We start from the raw sequence: 24,937 nt of genomic DNA on the forward strand, positions 1-24,937 counted from the left end.
TGCGGGCGATGACAAGTGGGCGAGAACCACACACACGCGCACACATTCACACACACACACACTTAATTGCCCTCTTCAATCCGCCTCTCATGATTATCAAGCACTGTACTTGCTTAGGACGCCCATACTGAGAAAGGACCACTCATCCTAGCTAGGCCTAACCAGCCGTCCTTCTATCGGTCTCTAACAGACCCCGTTACACCGCTTCTGAGACAGGTTCATGTACAGCATGTCGATCGGTCTTCTAACTATTATAACACTAATGCAGGAGTGGACATTGGTTCTAAAAGCAGCACTGATGCTCTTATGTCAGAGAAGTGCGTCTTATTGTGAAGAGAGGTCAAGTGCCCTTTGGTTCAGGAGCCTCAAAAAGGGGTCGACGTGACCTCTAAACTTATAGATAATCCACACCAAACCACTCACTTCTATGATTAACAGTGGTAAACAGTGTTAAATAACACAAACAATATTTTGGGTGAACAACTATTTCATTTTGTCGTTATAACAAGGTTGGTAACAACATGTGGAAATGTGTTGCAGCTCAAATCGACTACCAAACCCACAATACAAAGATCTTTCTCTGTGCTGGCTGACTAGCTGGCTAGCTAGCAAACGTAGCAACACACAATAACACCAAAGTCAATATCAGTATGTAAAGTAGCTAGCTAGCTGTAAAAGCACCTAAACAAACGGCACTATTAATTTAGGAGCCTCTCATCGAGTTCAACTTGCAGTTCGTCTCGAGTGCAGAGTACATTGCTATAGCAACACGGGCCCTTTCCCACATTTCCCACAGACACACAGGGCACATTGCGAGATAATACTTGAAGGAGAAACTGAGTTGAATCATTTGGTACACAGTTTAGATTGGGCACATCTAAGTGAAATCTATACTGTGTCATGTCAATATAAACAGATGAATGTGTTCTAGACAAGTTTGACCATACTATCTATCTATTAGCTGATTTGGGAATCTGGAAGCACGTAATTGTTTTAAAAGTGTTAGTGTGTTTCCACCCCCACCCATCTCCAGTAACAAGAACCATGCATCCATTTCAACATGATTTCCTGACTTCACAGATGGACCAAAAATGTAGATTTTACCCACTGATAGAACATACAGTACCAGTCAAAAGTTTAGATACATCTACTCATTCAGGGGTTTTTCTTTATTTGTACTATTTTATACATTGTAAAATAATAGTGAAGACATTCTCTCAACCAACTTCATGAGGTGGTCACCTGGAATGCATTTAAATTAACAGGTGTGCCTTGTTAAAAGTGAATTTGTTTGAGCCAATCAGATGTGTTGCGACAAGGTAGCGGTGGTATACAAAAGATAGCCCTATTTGGTGAAAGAACAAGTCCATACACCACCCACCACTGTGACCTGTATGCTCTAGTCGGCTGGCCCTCGCTACATATTCGTTGCCAGACCCACTGGCTCCAGGTCATCTACAAGTCCATGCTAGGTAGAGCTCCGCCTTATCTCAGTTCACTGGTCACGATGGCAACACCCACCCGTAGCACCTAATTTGGCCGCCTTTCGTTCCAGTTCTCTGCTGCCTGTGACTGGAACGAATTGCAAAAAACACTGAAGTTGGAGACTTTTATCTCCCTCACCAACCATGTGAGCAGCTAACCAATTGCTGCAGCTGTACATAGTCTATCGGTAAATAGCCCACCCAATTTACCTACCTCATCCCCATACTGTTTATATTTATTTACTTTTCTGCCCTTTTGCACTCCAGTATCTCTACCTGTACATGACCATCTGATCATTTCACTCCAGTGTTAATCTACAAAATTGTAATTATTCGCCTACCTCCTCATGTCTTTTTTTTCTACTGTGTTATTGACTTGTTAATTGTTTACTCCATGTGTAACTCTGTGTTGTCTGTTCACACTGCTATGCTTTATCATGGCCAGGTCGCAGTTGTAAATGAGAACTTGTTCTCAACTAGCCTACCTGGTTAAATAAAGGTGTTCTCAACTAGCCTACCTGGTTAAATAAAGGTGTTCTCAACTAGCCTACCTGGTTAAATAAAGGTGTTCTCAACTAGCCTACCTGGTTAAATAAAGGTGTTCTCAAATAGCCTGCCTGGTTAAATAAAGGTGTTCTCAACTAGCCTACCTGGTTAAATAAAGGTGTTCTCAACTAGCCTACCTGGTTAAATAAAGGTGTTCTCAACTAGCCTACCTGGTTAAATAAAGGTGTTCTCAAATAGCCTGCCTGGTTAAATAAAGGTGTTCTCAACTAGCCTACCTGGTTAAATAAAGGTGTTCTCAACTAGCCTACCTGGTTAAATAAAGGTGTTCTCAACTAGCCTACCTGGTTAAATAAAGGTGTTCTCAACTAGCCTACCTGGTTAAATAAAGGTGTTCTCAACTAGCCTACCTGGTTAAATAAAGGTGTTCTCAAATAGCCTGCCTGGTTAAATAAAGGTGTTCTCAACTAGCCTACCTGGTTAAATAAAGGTGTTCTCAACTAGCCTACCTGGTTAAATAAAGGTGTTCTCAAATAGCCTGCCTGGTTAAATAAAGGTGAAATAAAATAAAATAAAAATATTATGGGAAGAACAGCTCAAATAAGCAATGAGAAACGACAGTCACCCGACCTCAACCCAATTGAGATGGTTTGGGATGAGTTGTACTGCAGAGTGAAGGAAAAGCAGCCAACAAGTGCTCAGAATATATGGGAAAAGCATTCCAGGTGAAGCTGTTTGAAAGAATGCCAAGAGTGTGCAAAGCTGTCATAAAGGCAAAAGGTGGCTACTTTGAAGAATCTAAAATATATTTTGATTTGTTGAAAACGTTTTTGGTTACTACATGATTCCATATGTGTTATTTCATAGTTCTGATGTCTTCACTATTATTCTACAATGTAGAAAATAGTACAAATAAAGAAAAACCCTTGAATGAGTAGATGTGTCCAAACTTTTGACTGGCACTGCAGGCTTTCACCTAATTGACAGGAGTTTCATGATTTTTATTTCTGGAAGGTGGATTAGGGCATCACTTTAACTTGAGACTGTTGCTGCTGCAGCTGTGGCCTCAGGAACATCAGAAGGGATGCCTGCCTGCCTATGTAGAAATAATCAATGAAGATGTGAAAGAACAGCATGGCTCCTCACATCTACTTCCCAGCTCAGACTATGTCCTACATGATACACTGGCTTGATGTCAACCTGACCATCTGCCAAGGGTGTCCGTACATTCATGCCTATCAACCAAAACTAAAGGCTGTAAAGAGGGAAGATAATGTTATGTTGTTATAAACTCAGCAAAAAAAAAGAAACGTCCTCTCACTGTCAACTGCGTTTATATTCAGAAAATGTGTAAATATTCGTATGAACATAACAAGATTCAACAACTGAGACATAAACTGAACAAGTTCCACAGACATGTGACTAACAGAAATGGAATAATGTGTCCTGGACATTTCTTGGGGGAATGGCCCCAGCCCTCACCCTCACCCTCTGATCACCCTCCGATTCAACAGGTCCCAGACGTGCTCAATGGGATTGAGATCCTGGCTCTTTGCTGGCTATGGCAGAACACTGACATTCCTGTCTTGCAGGAAATCACACATACAACGAGCAGTATGGCTGGTGGCATTGTCATGCTGGAGGGTCATGCAGGAAGGGTACCACATGAGGGAGGAGAATGTTTTCCCTGTAACACACAGCATTGAGATTGCCTGCAATGACAACAAGCTCAGTCCGACGATGCTGTGACACACCGCCCCAGACCATGACGGATCTTCCACCTCCAAATCGATCCTGAGTACAGGCCTCGGTGTAACGCTCATTCCTTCGAAGATAAACGTGCATCCAACCATCACCCCTGGTGAGACAAAAGCGTGACTTCAGCTACAAGAGCATTAGGCCTGGCTCGCAGTCGGCACTCCAATTCATTCCAAAGGTGTTCGATGGAGTCATGGTTTGTTCCCCCAATGGTGGAACAAACTCCCTCACGACGCCAGGACAGCGGAGTCAATCACCACCTTCCGGAGACACTTGAAACCCCACCTCTTTAAGGAATACCTAGGATAGGATAAAGTAATCCTTCTCACCCCCCCCCCCCCCCCCCCCTTAAAAGATTTAGATGCACTATTGTAAAGTGGCTGTTCCACTGGATGTCATAAGGTGAATGCACCAATTTGTAAGTCGCTCTGGATAAGAGCGTCTGCTAAATGACTTAAATGTAAATGTAAAATGTTCTGTGAGGGTCAGTCAAGTTCTTCCACACCGATCCTTGACAAACCAGAGCTCACTTTGTGCACGGGGGGCATTCTCAACCTGAAACAGGAAAGGGCTTTTCCCAAACTGTTGCCACAAAGTTGGAAGCACAGAATCGTCTAGAACGTTATTGTATGCTGTAGCGTTAAGATTTTGCATCACTGGGACTCAGGGGCCTAGCCTGAACCATGAAAAACAGCCCCAGACCATTCCTCCTCCACCAAACTTTAGAGTTTGGCACTATGCATTGTAGCAGGTAGTGTTGCGGCAGGTAGTGCAACGTTTGAAAGTTCTCAAGCACTCAGCCAACCAACAGCACAAGCTCAAGTACAGTAAGCTTATACAACCGATTGCTACTGATCTGTCTCATACAGCAGTACCTCTCTCACAGCATGCCGTGATGGAGGAAAAGTTTATGAACGAAGCGGGCCACAGTAAAAACAAAGAGGTGTTGTGTCTACAGTGGCATATCTGTAGCCTCGGTACTAGTCTCTTTACATAATACACTCCCTATACTCCATCCACTGAGGTGAGTCCATGCATTGTGCCAAAGAGAGAGGCCTTTCTGCCATCTTCAAATTTGATCCTGATTCGATCACCCTCACAGCTATCCTCCAATCACAACGATTATGCAAATATTGGAACTCGGTTTTTTCTCTCCAAAGCACATGTTGGTATCTGGTTGCTAAGCAATTGGAATTTGTTTGTCCAGAAGAAACAGTCTGTCAAAAGTTTTCAAAAGTTACTAGCTCACATCTCAATTCTAAAACGAAACATCCCACAATTCTAAAAACAAAACATCTTCGTTTTAAGCCTCAAAATACAACTTGCCTAGCGAACAGCTAAATGTTTGTTTTTGACTTTGTTATAAATTCTAATTTTAGAACTTCCTTGCCCCCCCGGCAGCCAAATCGAACACTCTGCACCTTATTGTGACTTTCTATTGGTAACGACCTAGAAAACGTCACAATTACGTTCGATTTGGCTACACTTGAAGAGCATAGTCAGAACCACACGTCTGATTATTCTATGCAAAACAATTGCGGACATTTAGCTCCATCATCATAGTTATACAGCAAGTAACTGCATGCTTTTCATGATCAGTAAATACCAGCCTAACAATATTTAAGAAACATACACACCAACATAATTAGAGCAGTAAAAACACTTGTTTTGTCATACCCGTGGTATACGGTCTGATATAACATAGCTGTCAGCCAATCAGCATTCAGGACTCGAACCACCCAGTTTATAACTCTCATTATACCATGGCATTGTTGAATATTTGTTTCTGATGGTCATAAAGGGCATATTAGAGCATGCATTCTTTCCCTATAATGCACAGAATATCAGCACGGTAATGACGCAAGTCGGTTTGTTTGGTTACCAAGGAAACTACGTTATCTGGTAAACTTGCTAGCTACTTCAGTGGATGTTGAACCGAATGAACACATTTCTAGCTGCAAATGTGTTAAATTACAACCTATAAAATGTCACAATACGGTGCAGAGCATTTCATTTGGCTGCTGGGGGGCAAGGAGACCCCAAGGAGACCTCAAGGAGACCTCAAGGAGACCCCAAGGAGACCTCAAGGAGACCCCAAGGAGACCTCAAGGAGACCTCAAGCTCCGCTAAAAAAAAAAGCATTGACAACTAACATTACGTGCCGTTTTCAAGGGGGTTGTTAAATTAATGTTAACTATTTGGTTTTAATATCGTCACCTCTTGAAGAGCATAGTCATAACTAAACATTTCTGATCATTCCACTTTTAGCTCTATCGTCAGAGTTATACAGCAAGTAACCACATGCTTTGCATGATCAGTAAACATCAATTGACGATGCAAGTTCAGAAACGTGACGGTAGCCTATCCATTTGGCATGTAGCTAGCTAAGCAAACATGTATTATTTGCTTGCTTCATTAGAGATGAGGGTTTTGGAAAGAGCTTGACATCGGTAAATCCTCATCCTGGTAAAGTTGTCAGTCGGACGGACTACTGTCATCACCACTATAGATGACAAGCAAATATAGCGATCTAGTTTATCACGCAAAAGTTAGCTTGTTAACTAGCCAATTTGACGTGATGCATCAATCATGTCTGTCGGCAGCAATTGTGATTAAACACTTAAAAACAGTTGAAAAGGGGATGTTCGGTAACTTTGCTAGGTAGGCCTACATTGAATGGAGAAGGGTACATTTGGTCTACTTACCACTATGCTATATGTTTAGCCAACTGTACAAGGTTTCTACCGGTACAGTAGCTTACAAAGTAAACATAATTAGCTAACAGTACATTGGCAAATGCACCCTTCTACTGCTTGACGGGCAGAGCCCACAAAGGATGGAAAATAACCTAAACCACTCCTGTGTCAGGTATAGTTCACTTTTATTTTATATAACTCAAATATCCAGTTAACGGTGGCCAATTTGAGAGATATCTTGAGGCTACCCTCACATATCAATTGATGTTATCTGATCATGAAAAGCATGCAGTCACACGCTGTATAACTCCGATAGAGCTAAATGTGCGCAATTGTTTTGCATGGAATAATCTGAAACGTGTAGTTCTGTCTATGCTCTTCGAGTGGTGATGATATTACAACCAAATAGTTCAAATCTATTTAACAATCCCTTGAAAACGGCACGCAGTTGTCAATGGTTTTAGCGGAGCTGGGAGTCTCTTTGCCCCCCAGCAGGCAAATCGAACACTCTGCACCATCATACTGTGACGTTTTATTGATAACAACTTATTGAACTTTGAGATTGCCAAAAGGCCAGTCTCTTTGGCAATGATAAGGAGTGGCATGTTAGCTAAAGAGAATGGTACAGACTAGCATATCTGTGGACACTGAATATAGTATATATCTCTCACTGGTCATCCCCAAAGCTAATTCTTCCTTTAGCCGCCTCTCCTCCCAGTTCCAATGACTGGAATGAACTGCAAAAATATCTGAAGCTGGAGACTCTTACCTCCCTCACTAGCTTTAAGCACCAGCTGTCAGAGCAGCTCACAGATCACTGCACCTGTACATAGGTCATCTGTAAATAGCCCAATCCAACTACCTCATCTCCAATTCTGTATTTATCTTGCTCCTTTGCACCCCAGTATCTCTACTTGCACATTCATCTTCTGCACATTCTACCATCCCAGTGTTTAATTGCTATATTATAATTACTTCACCACCATGGCCTATTTATTGCCTTTACCTCTCTTATCCTACCTCATTTGCACATGCTGTATATAGATTTTTCTACTGTAATATTGATTGTATATTTGTTTATTCCATGTGTAACTCTGTGTTGTTTTGTGTCAAACTGCTTTGCTTTATCTTGGCCAGGTCAGTTGCAAATGAGAACTTGTTCTCAACTAGCCTACCTGGTTAAATAAAGGTGAAATAAAAATACCTTGCTTGCATCATCCAACCAATACAGATCAAATGCTAGCTACAAGTGAAATTAAAAAGAGAACGACACTCATTCATATACAGCAGCTAGCCTATTACAATTATTGCCTAGCGAGCTACAACTGTTATCGTAACTAAAGAGGGTTTTGTCCAATAGTGCTGTGTGTTGTCATACCTGTGTGGGCACCAGGACTAGCGGGTACGCCAGCTTGTGATGGCGGTACATCCAGAACGAGAAGAGGATGATGGCAGTGATGCCTATGATGGGCACCAGTGAGTACATCAGAGTGGTGAAGACAAGAGGCTTCTGGGTAACCGGGTTCGATGTTGCTATGGAGGGAAAGAGAGAGAAGAGAGGGAGAGAGAAAGAGAATTAAATCAATCAATCTAGATTATACCAGGACAAAAGGACTATTATAGGATGTACTCAAAAAAAAGGAGCACTGAAAGGGTTTTGTAAAAATGACACCACAATAACTTTGCCAAGAATGTGAAAAATAATGACTTATGTGTTGCAGTCTCCGTGTTCATAATATAGAGATGATATGGGCTCAACTTTAGCTGGCTGATGTCATTTTTATTGAATGCATTTCTAGCTATCTAGCTAAAGCATGTTTGGTTCGACCGGCTCCCATCCTGGCACAGGCCCATTACAGAGCTTCATGAGAGAGAGAGATAAGACTGGATCGCGCCTCGTCGCCAAAGCAGCAGCCCCACCACATAATCACAACATCCACTCGTGTCACCTCTGAGGTGGATTTCCCTTCCTTTGCCTGCCAGCGTGACATCCAGTGTGTGAGAGAGAGAGAGAGAGAGAGAGAGAGAGAGAGAGAGAGAGAGAGAGAGAGAGAGAGAGAGAGAGAGAGAGAGAGAGAGAGAGAGAGAGAGAGAGAGAGAGAGAGAGAGAGAGAGAGAGAGAGAGAGAGAGAGAGAGAGACCGCGTGCCATTGCTTCTATGTGGGTGACCTCGGCTGAACTGGCATTAGGTAGCAAAAGAGGGGCACTGTTCATGATGCTGCCTGCCTGCCACAACCCCCCATGCAGTGCCCCTCCTCCTACCCTATACCCCGTCGCTCCCCTCCCCCTGCCCAGTGCACCATTTTAGCTGCAAGCGGGATAACAACCCGGATTAGCCTCTTTGAAATGAAAAACATAGCAGGCCCAAACGCCCATCCTCTCCACCCTGCCTCCTTTGCCTGCATCCTCCCCCCACCCCCTGGCAGGATCACTACACGACACACGCCACACAGGCATGGAATCGCTCTGGTCAGCAGGTGACGCTCTCTCCCGCTCTTTATCCACTCCTAGAGCCCTGTAAAATCTGGTTTACGGAGAACACGGCCGGAATCACGGAATCCAGACATTAAAACGGAATTCAACAATACTCCAAAATGTATGGAACTAAATGTATGGAACTAAATGTATTGAAGACATGAACGAAATGCAACAGTGATTTATTTTTTATTTTCCTGTAACTTTCTGAAACACACTTCTGTGTGTATGTGTACGGTTTCCCAAAAACCTAAACTACAAAGTAGCCTATGCCTACCTGGCAGAATGATATCATGATTATTTTCATCAATCCTGTGGCTATTTGTTTAGCAAACTCTGCAATCACATGAGTGCTACAGATACATTGCTATCCAAACAACAAAGGGTAACTGCACCCAAAAATCTAAATGTATTACATTTTTCCCAGACCTGAAAAGTGGTCTCCGGATGTGGTTTAAGCATCGTTGTTAACTTAGAAAACAACAAAATTGGACATTCTATTTAAACAGTGTGGCTTTAAGTGGAAAACTGGAAAAACTAAACAGAGAAAAAGGAATTTATAGGACCCTACACTTCTGCATGGTCGCTCTCCAAAATAGGCCCTATTGCAAGTTTTTTTTTAAATAAGCAGCTGTGACCGTGTGTGACTATGTGACTGTGTATGCTGCCTCTGTCGCTCGATTCCATAGTCAGGCTCCGACCTAGCTTTTTGTTCCAAATATCCAGGGCATTCCACATCTTGTTAGTCGCTGCTGCAAATTCATGTCCACGTTCAGTTGCATAAGCGGAGGGAACAAGGCCCTTCCCCCACACCAACGCTTCAATACATTTATTTGGTAACCTTTATCTGACCTCCACCGCAAAGAACACACGGATTTTCCCCATGAATTAACAGGACTATTCTGAAAAGGGCATTTCTGTTCATTGTTAAGCAACAATAGGGCAACTGGAAAAGGAGTTTCCCAACCACAACATTAAGACATTTTTGAACACTGATTAGATGTTTATTTTCATGATACTTTACTGAGGAGGTATTAAAAAAAATATTTAAACAGATGTTATAAAAAAAAAAGGTACAACAATTTCGAGACGAATGTGGCCAGGACCAAGAAATTCCAGAACCAAGGTACATTAAGGAAGCTGAAGTCAGTGTGCCCCTGCCCAGCTAGCTAAACCTCCTCTGACTGAGTCACTGCATTCCTCCTCCTGCTAAGAGGATGTTTAGCAGTGAGGCCCGTTAGCTCAACAGGGATAATGAGGATAGACCAACCCCTTTAATCTGAAAAACACAGCAATCCCTGAGGAATGACACACAAGCAGCCACACAGAACACGGTCCGACACGCAATGGCACACACTTCCTAGACCTGGGCATACCAACATAAAACCACACCACAGCAGAACGTTCAGCGTTACGAAATGTGAGAAAATTAACGGATTGGGTTATTTATTGTGTCGTTAATATGAGACAAAAAGACGCATTTAGGATTTCAGCAGAACATATTTATCAGTTTATATGGTGTTACACACACACACACACACACACACACACACACACACACACACACACACACACACACACACACACACACACACACACACACACACACACACACACACACACACACACACACACACACACACACACACACACACAGAGAACTTACTCTGAACAGCTTGTGTGTTGTCGGGAGTGTAGACAAACTTGTCATTACACATGTTTCCTTCACAGCAGCAGAAGAACACATCTGGGCTCTCTTTCTTCTCCACACATTCAGTACTGAAAAACAAGTGCGAGACGATGCTGTCAGTGTCACAATCATGTTGGAAAGACCACACTTTTGTAATGTATTTGGTTTCTTTGTGTTACAATTGTATACCAACAAAAAAAGGCTTTTCTTTCAGAATTTGAGAACTATCCTTGAGTTTCAGACCGGGGCGATACAGGTATAGGTATAGGTATAGGATGTAAAAAAAAAAACTCAAGTTCAAGTGCTTGGCCCTTATGATGCTGTAGTTCCTGTTGTTGTTGGTACAGTACGTTACTTCCTGTAAACAACTTTATTCTTTTGTTTCACCAAGTTGGGTAAAAAAAAAAAGTTAGCTGCCACATGGTCAGAGTTAGCTGCCACACGGTCAAAGTTAGCTGCCACACGGTCAGAGTTAGCTGCCACACAGTGCGGTCAGAGCTACCTGTTGCTCTACATTTAGTAATAACATGGAAGCACGCCACACTTGAAAAATACATGGATCCGGTTGCTGCAGGTGGGAGCTGTTGCTGCAGTTGGGAGGTAAAGGGGTTCAACGGCATGTTAAGACAAGAGGACCAGGTAACTCAGCCTTTCTGGGCCTGGGCTCTCGCACGCTATAAAAATACATGTTTCTGGTAATGCTAGGCTAGCTGACATGTTGCATGGGTAGCTGAGAAGATATCACAATATGGTGGAATGGATTTGTGTGTATTGTTGTGAATTGTTAGATACTACAGCACTGTTGGAGCTAGCAACACAAGCATTTCTCTACACCTACAATAACATTTGCTAAATATGTGTATGTGACAAATAAAATGTGATTTGGATGGAGAGCAAAGCTTACAAGAAACAGCATGGTAACTGAAGAGGCTCAAAACAATAAGACCCGTAGTGAGAAAAAAATTAAAGATCTCTCCATCTCAGTCTGTTCTGGCTCAGAGGGCAATATGCAAACATCTAGGCCTAGTTTGTTTCAAAAAAACATTGCAGGTCTTAAATCACTTGAGAAGAAGCTCAATTGCTTATCACAGTAGTGTAGCTGTTAGAACAAGTTGAGACGGCTGATGCTGCCATTTTAAAACAGTTGGCAAAGAACCAGAGCGGTCTTCAAATAAACATACTAACATACTGTATGTTACATACTTAATGAGTATATACTACATACTATTAGTTATTTTTAGTATAATGTAAACAAAAGGTATCCTTTCAGTTGAGAGTACTAGCGCGTTGCCTGTCTACCGGAAGTGGATGCTGTTACTATGCAACCTCTTGCTAGCTTGTTAGCATAACAAATTACTAGCTAGACATTTTACGACTTCGGTGTGTTCGTAACTTCAATCTGGAGTGCACTCTGGGAGTTCGTAAATTCAGAGCGTATTGCTCTCGGAGCGCACGTCAATGAACGCTCTGGCCGTGGAGTATGGTTGATCAGACGGCCGTCAAGCACCCAAGCTAACTTTGGAAAGCTTGCTAGCTACTACAAACGAAAGAACACCCCACTCTGGCCATTTTACTCGTCCTTGCAGAGCTGGTTAGGCTGTTTTCATGTTATCCAGAACGTTGGTGACTGTAACTGCGCTGCTGGAAATCATTTAATTATGCTTTCTTTTTGCCAAAGTTTACTGACACCGGCCATATTCAACAGGTGTTGAGTGTTCATAAATTCATCAGTTATTCTGCACTCTGCCACACTCAGACGAGAGTACTCAGAAATCGGAGTAGATAGCCAGAGCGAATTAACAATGACCATTGAGAACGCTCAACGAGAACGCTCAACGTGTGCCACTTAGCGAAGCTAAGAATGACATATAGTTAATATACTGGCAAGTTTGACGTATTAGTAGGCAACTAACATTAGGTAGCTTAGCTAACATACCGGTTCATACTGCTGTAATGGTATACTGCGGTTTGTAAGGATAGCGTAGCTAACAAATTGTCAGCCAACGTAACTTATTTGAAAAGTCATGACTTTATTACATCGCTCAACAGTTGAAGGAATGAATTTGTGTCCTCTCTCATCGGACTTCGGCTGCATATTCTCAGACATTTCTTTTCTTTCATCTGAAAACGTTGTGAAGCCACGACCATTTTCTGAAGAATTGCATTATGGGCCCTAAAAGCAAGAAAATAGTGTCCATTGCTTGTATACTTCGTATTTTGGCGAATTTAGTACGACATCCGGGAACTTTTGACATACTAACTCTATCCATACTATGAGCAATAAGCATACTAACTCTATCCATACTATGACCAATAAGCATACTAACTCTATCCATACTATAACCAATAAGCATACTAACTCTATCCATACTATGAGCAATAAGCATACTAACTCTATCCATACTATGAGCAATAAGCACACTAAATATATCCATACTATAACCAATAAGCATACTAACTATATCCATACTACATACTCAATTTTCGTCACAAATAGTACGGTTAGTATGAGTATTGGAACACAGGAACACATGATTTTTCTTGCTCCCCATTCGACACCTTTAACATCATATTCATGGAACACGACCAAGTCCTCACATAGAATGGAGATCCTATAGAGGCCTATAAGAATAGTTTTCACTGAGATACTGATAACATTTGTGACCCATTGCAACACACCAATGACACACTTAATCATTCCACCGTGTCATTGGTGTGTTGTAACAGATCACAAATGTTATAAAAACCCACCACAGAGCCCTGATGCAATAGGCCCTACCTGTCATAGCAGTTGTGATCATCCAGCCAGCAGCCCTGCTTTACGATATCTACGATTCCCGACACGTTCCTCCAGGTGGCGAAACAGTGTCTCCGCTTGTCCTTCTCCCCGGCACACGTCTCGATGCCACTGCGGTTCCCTCGGTTCTCCTGGATGGCAGCAGGGTTGGGGTTGTAGTTATAGTGGACACACTCCTGTGTTTCGGTCCGACCCAGGATCGCCCCTGAGAAATAGAGATGTGGAGACACTTGATCAGATTTTTAAAAAGGTGAATGTTGAACAGAAGTCTTGTTTTACGGTAAATGGGTTGACATAATAAATCATTTGGGAGAATCGATGTAATGGCGTTCAAAACACAGAAACAAGATCGAAGGAAGCACATAAAAAAAGAATATGCCTCCTGCGTCCTGCACATCAACAGAGCTCATGTTGGGCCAGCCCTGTCTACAGTGTAGCATCATACAGTATGTCCCATTTGTTTCATCTACTACTCATCTATTGCTCTCATGAAGCAATGCACGGATGATGTCCCTCTCTGCCCAGTGCAGGAGTATTCCAGGACAGATAACACAGTCATCGCCCCCCTACAGTGTGAAGCCTTACCATCCCTGTAATTAACCAGTGGTGACGAGTGTGTCCCTCTAGAGACCGACACAGTCTTCAAATGCTGTGTGGGAAAATCTCTGGCCCTGGCAGGCCTTAATATGACTTGTTAATGATTATGTTTGATAGGTCCAGGAGGGTAATGGGGCACAACAATCATTTAGGCCACTGGTCTAGGCCTGACAGAATGCTCGGAGCTGTACAACCCACGCTACACGAGTCAATCAAACAATTGCCAATAATGTACTGTCACGCATATGGTCGACCATAGAACAGGTAGGCTGTAGAAGAGGTAGGCTGTAGAAGAGGTAGGCTGTAGAACAGGTAGGCTGTAGAACAGGTAGGCTGTAGAACAGGTAGGCTGTAGAACAGGTAGGCTGTAGAACAGGTAGGCTATGGAACAGGTAGGTTGTAGAACAGGTAGGCTGTAGAACTGGTAGGCTATGGAACAAGACAGGTAGGAATTATGAGTTTGAACAAGTTTACGAGATTTAATAACTTTATAATTGATAATAATAAAAAATGGAAATCAGTTAAATCGCTATAACTAATTCATAGGTCTACGGTAGACATACCAACTTGTTTTTGTGATTTTACTGATATCAATTTGTTTATTAATTATTACGTGATTAAAACTCATAAAATCTGATAGTCTACCATTACTTGTTACTTTTGTAAACTTTCATTATCCCTCATGAGGGAGAGAAACTTAAATGTCTTAAAGTACAGTGCCTTGCGAAAGTATTCGGCCCCCTTGAACTTTGCGACCTTTTGCCACATTTCAGGCTTCAAACATAAAGATATAAAACTGTATTTTTTTTGTGAAGAATCAACAACAAGTGGGACACAATCATGAAGTGGAAAGACATTTATTGTATATTTCAAACTTTTTTAACAAATCAAAAACTGAAAAATTGGGCGTGCAAAATTATTCAGCCCCTTTCCTTTCAGTGCAGCAAACTCTCTCCAGAAGTTCAGTGAGGATCTCTGAATGATCCAATGTTGACCTAAATGACTAATGATGATAAATACAATCCACCTGTGTGTAATCAAGTCTCCGTATAAATGCACCTGCACTGTGATAGTCTCAGAGGTCCGTTAAAAGCACAGGGAGCATCACGAAGAACAAGGAACACACCAGGCAGGTCCGGCATACTGTTGTGAAGACGTTTAAAGCCGGATTTGGATACAAAAAGATTTCCCAAGCTTTAAACATCCCAAGGAGCACTGTGCAAGCGATAATATTGAAATGGAAGGAGTATCAGACCACTGCAAATCTACCAAGACCTGGCCGTCCCTCTAAACTTTCAGCTCATACAAGGAGAAGACTGATCAGAGATGCAGCCAAGAGGCCCATGATCACTCCGGATGAACTGCAGAGATCTACAGCTGAGGTGGGAGACTCTGTCCATAGGACAACAATCAGTCGTGTATTGCACAAATCTGGCCTTTATGGAAGAGTGGCAAGAAGTAAGTCGCTCTGGATAAGAGCGTCTGCTAAATGAACTTAAATGTAAATGTTAAATGTAAGAAAGCCATTTCTTAAAGATATCCATAAAAAGTGTCGTTTAAAGTTTGCCACAAGCCACCTGGGAGACACACCAAACATGTGGAAGAAGGTGCTCTGGTCAGATGAAACCAAAATTGAACTTTTTGGCAACAATGCAAAACGTTATGTTTGGCGTAAAAGCAACACAGCTCATCACCCTGAACACACCATCCCCACTGTCAAACATGGTGGTGGCAGCATCATGGTTTGGGTCTGCTTTTCTTCAGCAGGGACAGGGAAGATGGTTAAAATTAATGGGAAGATGGATGGAGCCAAATACAGGACCATTCTGGAAGAAAACCTGATGGAGTCTGCAAAAGACCTGTGACTGGGACGGAGATTTGTCTTCCAACAAGACAATGATCCAAAACATAAAGCAAAATCTACGATGGATTGGTTCAAAAATAAACATATCCAGGTGTTAGAATGGCCAAGTCAAAGTCCAGACCTGAATCCAATCGAGAATCTGTGGAAAGAACTGAAAACTGCTGTTCACAAATGCTCTCCATCCAACCTCACTGAGCTCAAGCTGTTTTGCAAGGAGGAATGGGTGAAATTTCAGTCTCTCGATGTGCAAAACTGATAGAGACATACCCCAAGCGACTTACAGCTGTAATCGCAGCAAAAGGTGGCGCTACAAAGTATTAACTTAAGGGGGCTGAATAATTTTGCTCGCCCAATTTTTCAGTTTTTGATTTGTTAAAAAAGTTTGAAATATGCAATAAATGTCATTCCACTTCATGATTGTGTCCCACTTGTTGTTGATTCTTCACAAAAAAATTGTTTTATATCTTTATGTTTGAAGCCTGAAATGTGGCAAAAGGTCGCAAAGTTCAAGGGGGCCGAATACTTTCACAAGGCACTGTAACAGAATTACAAGGCAATATTTCTTAAAATTACAGAAGGTAAACAGTTTTTGTTATCCGTTTAAAAATCAAAGCCTTTTACCTATGCCTAACTTTTCAGATGGAAAAGGGTTGAAAAATGAATCTATGCCTTCATTTTCCCCAAAATATACACTCTTAGCTTTCATTTGACACCCAATTTGATATGCTCCTACGAATGTCCCTTGTTGGTGCTCATGGGTCCTTTAAAAGGGGAATGAGCTAGATCCTCTCAGACACCAAAAAGGCCAAACAAATATTATCTATATTTTCAATTTAATCCTTGACACTTATTCTTATCTAAATAACTGGGGGGGAAAGGATATTGAATTTAAAGTACAAAACAGCCTGAGGGTACCATATTGTTTATGAAACAACATGAGCTGGTTTTGTGGTTAACCCTGACAAAACCTCAAGAAGTAGGCCTAAAACTGACCGACAAAAACAAGGCTTATTCAGCTAAAGGATGTGGTGGGTGTGGTTTGACAACTTATTCTTGCTAAGACAGAGAACAGAGGCTCTGACACACCAATGAGCATGTAAAGACCTCTCTCTCTCTGAATACCAAATAGAGGAGAACTAACAGTTTAGGCATAGAAAGCTTTCTATAAATAGGCTTGTCGGCTTGATTTAGCTCAGAAGGTATAAAATGCTACTGTTAAGCCTACGCATCGAATCTAAGTCTATTCTTAACACATGTCCTTGGGGTTAAAAATTCAACATCCTTAGTTTCAAATAATTCCTCATTTAAAAAGTACAGAGATATTTTGAGAGACAGAAGGAGAGAGAGAAAATGAGAGAGAGAGCAGGTATTGAAAAAACAGGGAGAGAAAGTGAGCGGGAGAGATATGTGACTAATTTCAGGAAACTAGGCATACGTTGTGCCTCACTACTTCACAGGAGAGCCATTTGAACGTGGGCCCTTCTAAATGTGTCTTTTGACAGAAATGCCTTCTGGAACATGTGAACTTATATGTGCTTTAATAACAAATAAAATTGTTAAAATTACAAGCCTAGTGGGTTTAGCCACAGAAAAAGACGACAACCTTCCCGCTAGCCATGATTGGCTGAGATAATGAGTGGGCTGGGCATGCCGAGAGATGAGTTTGGATTGGTCTGCCATGTAGCCAGCTTCTGTCTATAATATGAGCTGGTCAATATGTGTAGGTAATCCTTTCTAATGCTGCTTTTCTTAAAAATTATATCACGTAGTAGAAGTGCATAAGTGTTAATCTCCACTTTCTGGAGGACCGAGTTTTGAAATCAGTGGAATTAGAGTATGATAGCTAAGGAGATTCTGGTGTTTGATTGCAAATATGGACACGGAGTCAAAAAGAGAACACACAGAATGCTGTTATATAAAACACCTGTCTCCAGATGACATCTTCAAACTAAGATCAACCATGGCATCCATGACAGAGAGAGAGAAGCGACCATCCATGTACACGGGAAAGAGAGTCTAGCTACATTTTCAGATATTACACGTTTCTAATTTGATCAGAAAGTAATTTTAATTTTGAGTTAGTGTACTGTTAGCTAGATAGCTAACATTAGCTAGCTGGCTAGGTAGCTAACATTACGTGCATGATCTGTGCAGTAATATTATTCCTGTCTTAGCATTGCTAGTTTTAGCCTAATGTTAGCTACTGTAACATTGAACCTGGTTGGTTAGCTTCCTGCAGATTCATGGAGGGTAGTAACGTTATGAGTTGGGATTATGGTTCATTGTTTAGCTAGCTAGCTACATGTATAAACAAAAGACTCAGAACGCTCAGATCAACCCTGCTTTTCGGCCAGTGTCTCCAGAGTGCGCTCTGAACGTTCCGAGAGCGAAACGCTCCGAATTTACAAACGGACAATATGACAACCCTCTTGAGTTTATGAACACCCAGAGCACACTCTGGCACTCCAGATTACATTTACAAACACACCCATAGTATAAGCCAGCCTTTAGTCGGGAAATCGTTGGTTGTTTAGTACATCGCCTCACATATGAATCCTTAAAGAGATGGGTGGGGCTAAAGCTTAAAAAGGTGTGAACGATGCTGAATGGGTGTAGACAAAGAAGAGCTCTCCAGTAGGTACCAAAATATGCAAGGGCCATTTTCTCAAAAGTGAGGTTAGAAGTTTATCAACTTTCAAAGCAGAATTACTTTCCCATTGTTCCTCAACTGTAGTGTATGATATACCATGTTCTAGCTATGCGTCTCTACATTTATTCAATGTAAAAAACACAATCTAATTTTGCTACATAAGACCGAATCGAGCCGGTCGGTCACCTATATCTACCATATCACAGGAAGCAAGGACCTACAGTGGTGACGTTTGGCACAGGGAGTCATTGGAATGGTATTAAATACATCAAATACATGGTTTCCAGGTGTTTGATGCCATTCCATGTGCTCTGTTCCGGCCATTATTATGGGCTTTTCTATCCTCAGCAGCCTCCTGTGGTCAGGACCTACAATGATGTTTGGCCCAGGGAGTCAGGACCTACCGTCATGCTTGGCCCAGGGAGTCAGGACCTACAGTGATGTTTGTGCTGACAAACAATTGAGCGACAACACAGTGCCAGCTAAACATCAGGGCTCGACATTAACATTTTTAAAAAAAATGTCGGGCAAGAAGATACTGTAGATTTAAGTTGTCCGAACCGAGAAGTAAAAAAAAATTGAATCACACACAAATGACAATATGAAACATTTACTCCAGTCAGAATTGGATCAGAGGTCAACATTGGAATAATATTAAAATCTCATGTTTTTCTTTTAACCTTTATTTAACCAGGCAAGTCAGTTACGAACAAATTCTTATTTACAATGACGGCCTAGGAACTGCCTTGTTCAGGGTCAGAACGACAGATTTTTACCTTGTCAGGTCAGGGATTTGATCTAACAACCTTTCAGTTACTGGCCAAACACTCTAACCACTAGGCTACCTGCCGCCTTGTCCAAACAGATGCTGACATGAAGGAGGCGCCAGAAAATGTGGCCAACCTTTGAGACTTTTAATTCCTTAAATATAGGCAAATGAAGGATAATTAATATAAAAGCTTGATTCTGTCGACATAGTCGAGGCACGTTTCGTTCAGATCAAGACCACATTGAATCTGAGCGGACGCGGTCAGTATTTTTTAATAAAAAATAAAAAACTATTTACCCAAAATGTAATTGTTTAAAACCATCTTACCTTTAAAGTAGCGGGAATTATTTTATAAACATAATGACATTTTTTCATGTTCTATTGCTTTTCAAATGAACTTTATTTTATTGTACAGCAGCCAAAGGCAATGTGACATCTTAGACAGTTATTCCCTAAAAAATGTCTTCATATGAATAAATAGGCCTAAACCTATGATGACCATAACAACCTCATAGAGATCAGTGCTGCTATGGGGAAGAAGATAGCATCTGAATGTATGCTTTCAAAAATAGCCAACAAGAGGAAGTATAGAAAAAGTCCTAATTATCATACTTGAGTAAAAGTAAAGATACCTTAATAGAATATTACTCAAATAAAAGTGAAAGTCACCCAGGAAAATAGTACTTGAGTAAAAGTCTAAAAGTATTTGCTTTTAAATATATTTAAGGATCAAAAGTAAAGGTATAAATTATTTCTAATTTCTTAAGTAAACCAGACAACCTAATTTTCTTGTTTATTTATTTATTTACAGATAGCCTGGGGCACGCTTCAACACTCAGACATAATTTACAAACGAAGCATGTGCTTAGTGAGTCGGACAGATCAGAGGCAGTAGTGATGTTCTTTTGATAAGTGCGTGAATCAGACCATTTCCTGGCCTTCTAATCATTCAAAATGTAACAAGTACTTTTGGGTCCCAGGGAAAATTTGTGGAGTAAAAACTACATCATTTTCTTTAGGAATGTAGTGTACTAAAAGTAGTCAAAAATATAAATAGTAGAGTACTGATTTTTATTTGATTTTTTAAAGTATTTTACACCACTAACAAGAGGCCACTTTGCTTACACTGAGCACATCAGATCCATTTCTTCATTACTCATGGCCCTAGTCCAAGAACAACCCTGATTTCCTCATTCATATTCATCCAAGTGTAAACAACGTTAAAACAAGAAAAACATAATGGCTCATTAAAAAAACTAATGGTGCTCTACAGTCTGTGGCGGCATGGCTGAAGAAAATTATTTTGGGAGGGAATTAATTAGCTAATTGCCCCTCAGTGGGGATAAATCCTGGGGATTATTTCCGAAGACACAAATTGCCCTCATCAGGATTACAGTGAATCTTTCGGAATTACTGTCACATCCACGCATGGTGGAGGAGGACGAAGACACAGCCCAAGATGCACATCATCTGTTGGGAGTCCCTATGCCATGATTACAGATCTGGACCAGCAAATTGAAACAGACAAATTTACCAAGGCGCTTAACACAAATCACAAAGGGCCCTGTTCAAAAATCACAGTTAGTTTATTGACTAATGGGGGATAGTTGGCTTGGGCAAGACCTGCAACAATGCTGTACGAACTGGGAGCCAACACAAAAAAATATATATTCTCCATTAGACTTGACTATTCTCACTCAACCCCTAGCCTAAACCTTCTTCTGAAATACATGGCCTGGAGACTGACTGGCAATCATGTCGGAGGCAGCCGGTAGCACTGGGCGGTGTACCGTATTTTATGATATACCGGTATTGATGCAGGGACCGGTTTGGGTTTTTACTTGACCTTCTATACCGTTATTTGAATGTTTGGTTTGATAAATGTGATACGCCATGTGTAATGTCAATTTTCAGTTTGTTTCGCTAATTGAATCATCTCGCTCTGCGCCACTTTCTAAACTTAGCCACACCCATCGTCACTCAAAAAGCGCATTTGATGTTCCTCAACCAGAGACACTTGCATTCAGTCTGCATGGTCAATGCAGGACATTACAACGATGCTGTTTTCACTTTGCTTCTTAATATAAATCCACTAGCGTTCTATAGTGACACTATTAGTTTCTGTTTCTTACATCAGCAAACAGCTAGTTTGTCTTTTCTTAGCACTTTGCCCTAAATCTAGTGAGACGCTAATTGTTTGCCGCTAATGGTAATAGCTAGCTTGCTAATAAATGTACTGAGTAAGCGCAAACGTAGCTATTTAATACAGCCTGATAATAGCAATGATGGTGTAGACCTAATCAGTATGTTGTTTGTGCAACAGTATCTTAAATCAAAGAGGAATATGCAAAGCAAGAATAATAAGTATCAATAAGTAGCTAAGAGAAAACATGCATGTAGCCAAAGTTTATAGGGTCCCCTAGGAAACACGTACCAACACTTTAGTTCCTACCCTGTCACAGTAACTCTTCCCTGGCATTTTAATTCGTTGTCATCTCAAACAACACTGTATTCAAAGTGCCCACTATTATATTTTAAATATAGAATTAGAATAGTCATTATATTTCCATGATTCCAACAGTTTTGCTCTAATTCGCAAGTCAAATCGTAATTGCAACATTTGGTTAAAAAGAAGTCCTAGATGATTTGCCCATATCGTGCAGCCCTACGTGGCAGTGTGGAAATGATCTCAAATGAGCAGTGGTATAGAGTACTTAAGTACAAATACTTTCAAGTACTACTTAAGTTGTTTCTTTTGTGTCTGTACTTTACTATTTTTGACAACTTTTACTATTTTTGACAACTTTTACTTCACAACCTTCCTGAAGAAAATACTGTACTTTATACTCCATACATTTTCCCTGACACCTAAAAGTATTTGTTACATTTTGAATGTGTAGCAGGACAGGGAAATGGTCCAATTCAAGCACTTGTCAAGAAGACATCCCTGGTCATCTACTGCCTCTGATCTGGCAGACTCACTAAACAGAGGACATCCCTGGTCATCTACTGCCTCTGATCTGGCAGACTCACTGAACAGAGGACATCCCTGGTCATCTACTGCCACTGATCTGGAGGACTAACAAAACAGAGGACATCCCTGGTCATCTACTGCCACTGATCTGGAGGACTAACAAAACAGAGGACATCCCTGGTCATCTACTGCCTCTGATCTGGAGGACTAACAAAACAGAGGACATCCCTGGTCATCTACTGCCTCTGATCTGGAGGACTAGCTAAACACAAATTCCTTGTTTGTAAATTATGCCTGAGTGTTGAAGAATGCCCCTGGCTATCTGTAAATAAAAAAATAAAATGGTGCCATCTGGTTTGCTTAATATAAGGAATTTGAAATGATTTATACTTTTACCTTTGACACTTAAGTACATTTTATCAATTACATTTACTTTTGATATTTAAGAATATTTAAAACCAAATACTTTCATACTTTTACTCAAGTAGTATTTTACTCGGTGACTCACTTTTTCAATACATTTTTCTAGTAATATCTATGAACGTATCTTTACTTTTACTCAAGTATGACAATTGGGTACTTTTTCTACCACTGCAATTGAGTGCAGGAAATGCAGAAATGATAAGTGCTGAAATGTGTTTTGGTTGAAGTGTAATTGAACAGTATAAAACCATCAGAATGGAGAAAGACACATTGAAATCACTTAGAATGTATGTGTTGCCACCCTGGGATCACTCACTACTCATAAAGCACCCTGGGATCACTCACTACTCATAAAGCACCCTGGGATCACTCACTACTCATAAAGCACCCTGGGATCACTCACTACTCATAAAGCACCCTGGGATCACTCACTACTCATAAAGCACCCTGGGATCACTCACTACTCATAAAGCAAATGTAGAAATGTATTATTCAAAAACTAAAAAGAATACCATTTTTTATTGTGATATAAAATGTTGGCCATATCGCCCAGCCCTAGCAGCAGGGTTACTCTATTGGTCAAAACATAATCAAAACAATCTTTCAAAACCCTTACTGAAAACAACAGCAATGCACAGCAATACAATTGACCCTACGCTAAGCCTCGCACCTTTTGGTTACTGTTGCATACTGATATTTTCCCGAAAAGCCCAATTCCCCATTCAACCAGTGGCAAAATCCCCTCACAATGATCTCAAACTGTTTCTAATACACAATGAAATTTAACACAGACTACATTTTGCTAATTGGTATCCCCCTTTCCCTAATCACGAAATTCTTCGGTATGTTGTGGTGGACCTGTCATTACAATTGCTTCATGGGAATCTGGTACAGTTGCTATCCATTGGTGCGCTGTGATTGGTTGCCCAACATTATCGGGCCCTACAGTTGGCATATTCTGTAGATGTGGTGGTGCCACAGACACAACCAAAATGGCGTAAGAACCCCAGCTCATCAAGCCGGTCTGTAGCAGACTCCTCCGATTATCTAGTCTAGTCCAGCGCGGGCCGGGGCAGCCCGGATTTAGCGGGAGAGGAGGAGGGGGTGTTTTGAAAAGATGCCAAATGGGGAGAAAATACACTTTCTTTTGTGCTCCATCTCCACAGGGTGTAACAGGCATGGATGCGAAACAAGTGCAGTTATAAATTTAGCTCGTACTTAAGAGTTTCACACATGTAAACTCATCAAAAAAATAAACATTATCTCATGATCAACTGCATTTATTTTCGCAAACCTAACATGTGCAAATATTCGTATGAACATAACAAGATTCAACAACTGAAACAAACTGAACAAGTTCCACAGACATGTGACTAACTGAAATTGAATAATGTGTCCCTAAACAAAGGGGGGGGATCAAAATAAAAAGTAACAGTCAATATCTGGTGTGGCCAGCAGCTGCATTAAGTACTGCAGTGCATCTCCTCCTCATGGACTGCACCAGATTTGCCAGTTCTTACTGTGAGGTGTTACCCCTCTCTTCCACCAAGGCATCTGCAAGTGCCTGGACATTTCTGGGGGGAATGGACCTAGCCATCACCCTCCGATCCAACAGGTCCCAGACGTGCTCAATGGGATTGAGATCCAGGCTCTTTGCTGGCCATGGCAGAACACTGGCACTCCTGTCTTGAAGGAAATCACGAACAGAACGAGCAGTATGGCTGGCGGCATTGTCATGCTGGAGGGTCACCCCTGGTGAGACAAAACTGTGACTCGCCAGTGAAGAGCACTTCATGCCAGGCCTGTCTGGTCCTGGGAGGGTGCATTTGTGCCCATCGGCAACATTGTTGCGAGCGATGTCTGGTGAGGACCTGCCTTACAACAGGCCTACAAGCCCTCAGTCCAGCCTCTTTCAGCCTATTGCAGTCTGAGCACTGATGGAGGGATTGTGCGTTCCTGGTGTAACTCGGGCAGTTGTTGCCATTCTGTACCTGTTCCTCAGGTGTGATTTTCGGATGTACCAATCCTGTGCAGCTGTTGTTACACGTGGTCTGCCACTGCAAGCACGATCAGCTGTCCGTCCTGTCTCCCTGTAGCGCTGTCTTAGGCGTCTCACAGTACGGACATTGTCCTAAAGGTTTCATAACTGTGACCTTAGTTTCCTACCGTCTGTAAGCTGTTAGTGTCTTAAAGACCGTTCCACAGGTGCATGTTCATTAATTGTTTATGGTTCATTGAACTAGCATGGGAAACAGT

At 41.4% G+C, this 24,937-nt stretch overlaps 1 protein-coding gene across 1 annotated transcript in view; it reads right to left on the reverse strand.

Moving 5' to 3' along the window:
* The window catches only part of LOC124048601 (activin receptor type-2A-like), a 56,253-nt gene that overhangs the window by 20,273 nt on the left and 11,043 nt on the right, over positions 1 to 24,937 (reverse strand). The window contains exons 2-4 of the mRNA XM_046369553.1: positions 13,387 to 13,609; positions 10,584 to 10,696; positions 7,821 to 7,975 (exon numbers count right to left, since the gene is read on the reverse strand). Coding sequence (XP_046225509.1) covers positions 7,821 to 7,975; positions 10,584 to 10,696; positions 13,387 to 13,609 — 491 coding nt within the window. The remainder of the gene's footprint in view (positions 1 to 7,820; positions 7,976 to 10,583; positions 10,697 to 13,386; positions 13,610 to 24,937) is intronic.

The sequence above is a fragment of the Oncorhynchus gorbuscha genome, linkage group LG01 (genome assembly GCF_021184085.1).
Source record: "Oncorhynchus gorbuscha isolate QuinsamMale2020 ecotype Even-year linkage group LG01, OgorEven_v1.0, whole genome shotgun sequence".
NCBI classification, from domain to species: domain Eukaryota; kingdom Metazoa; phylum Chordata; class Actinopteri; order Salmoniformes; family Salmonidae; genus Oncorhynchus; species Oncorhynchus gorbuscha.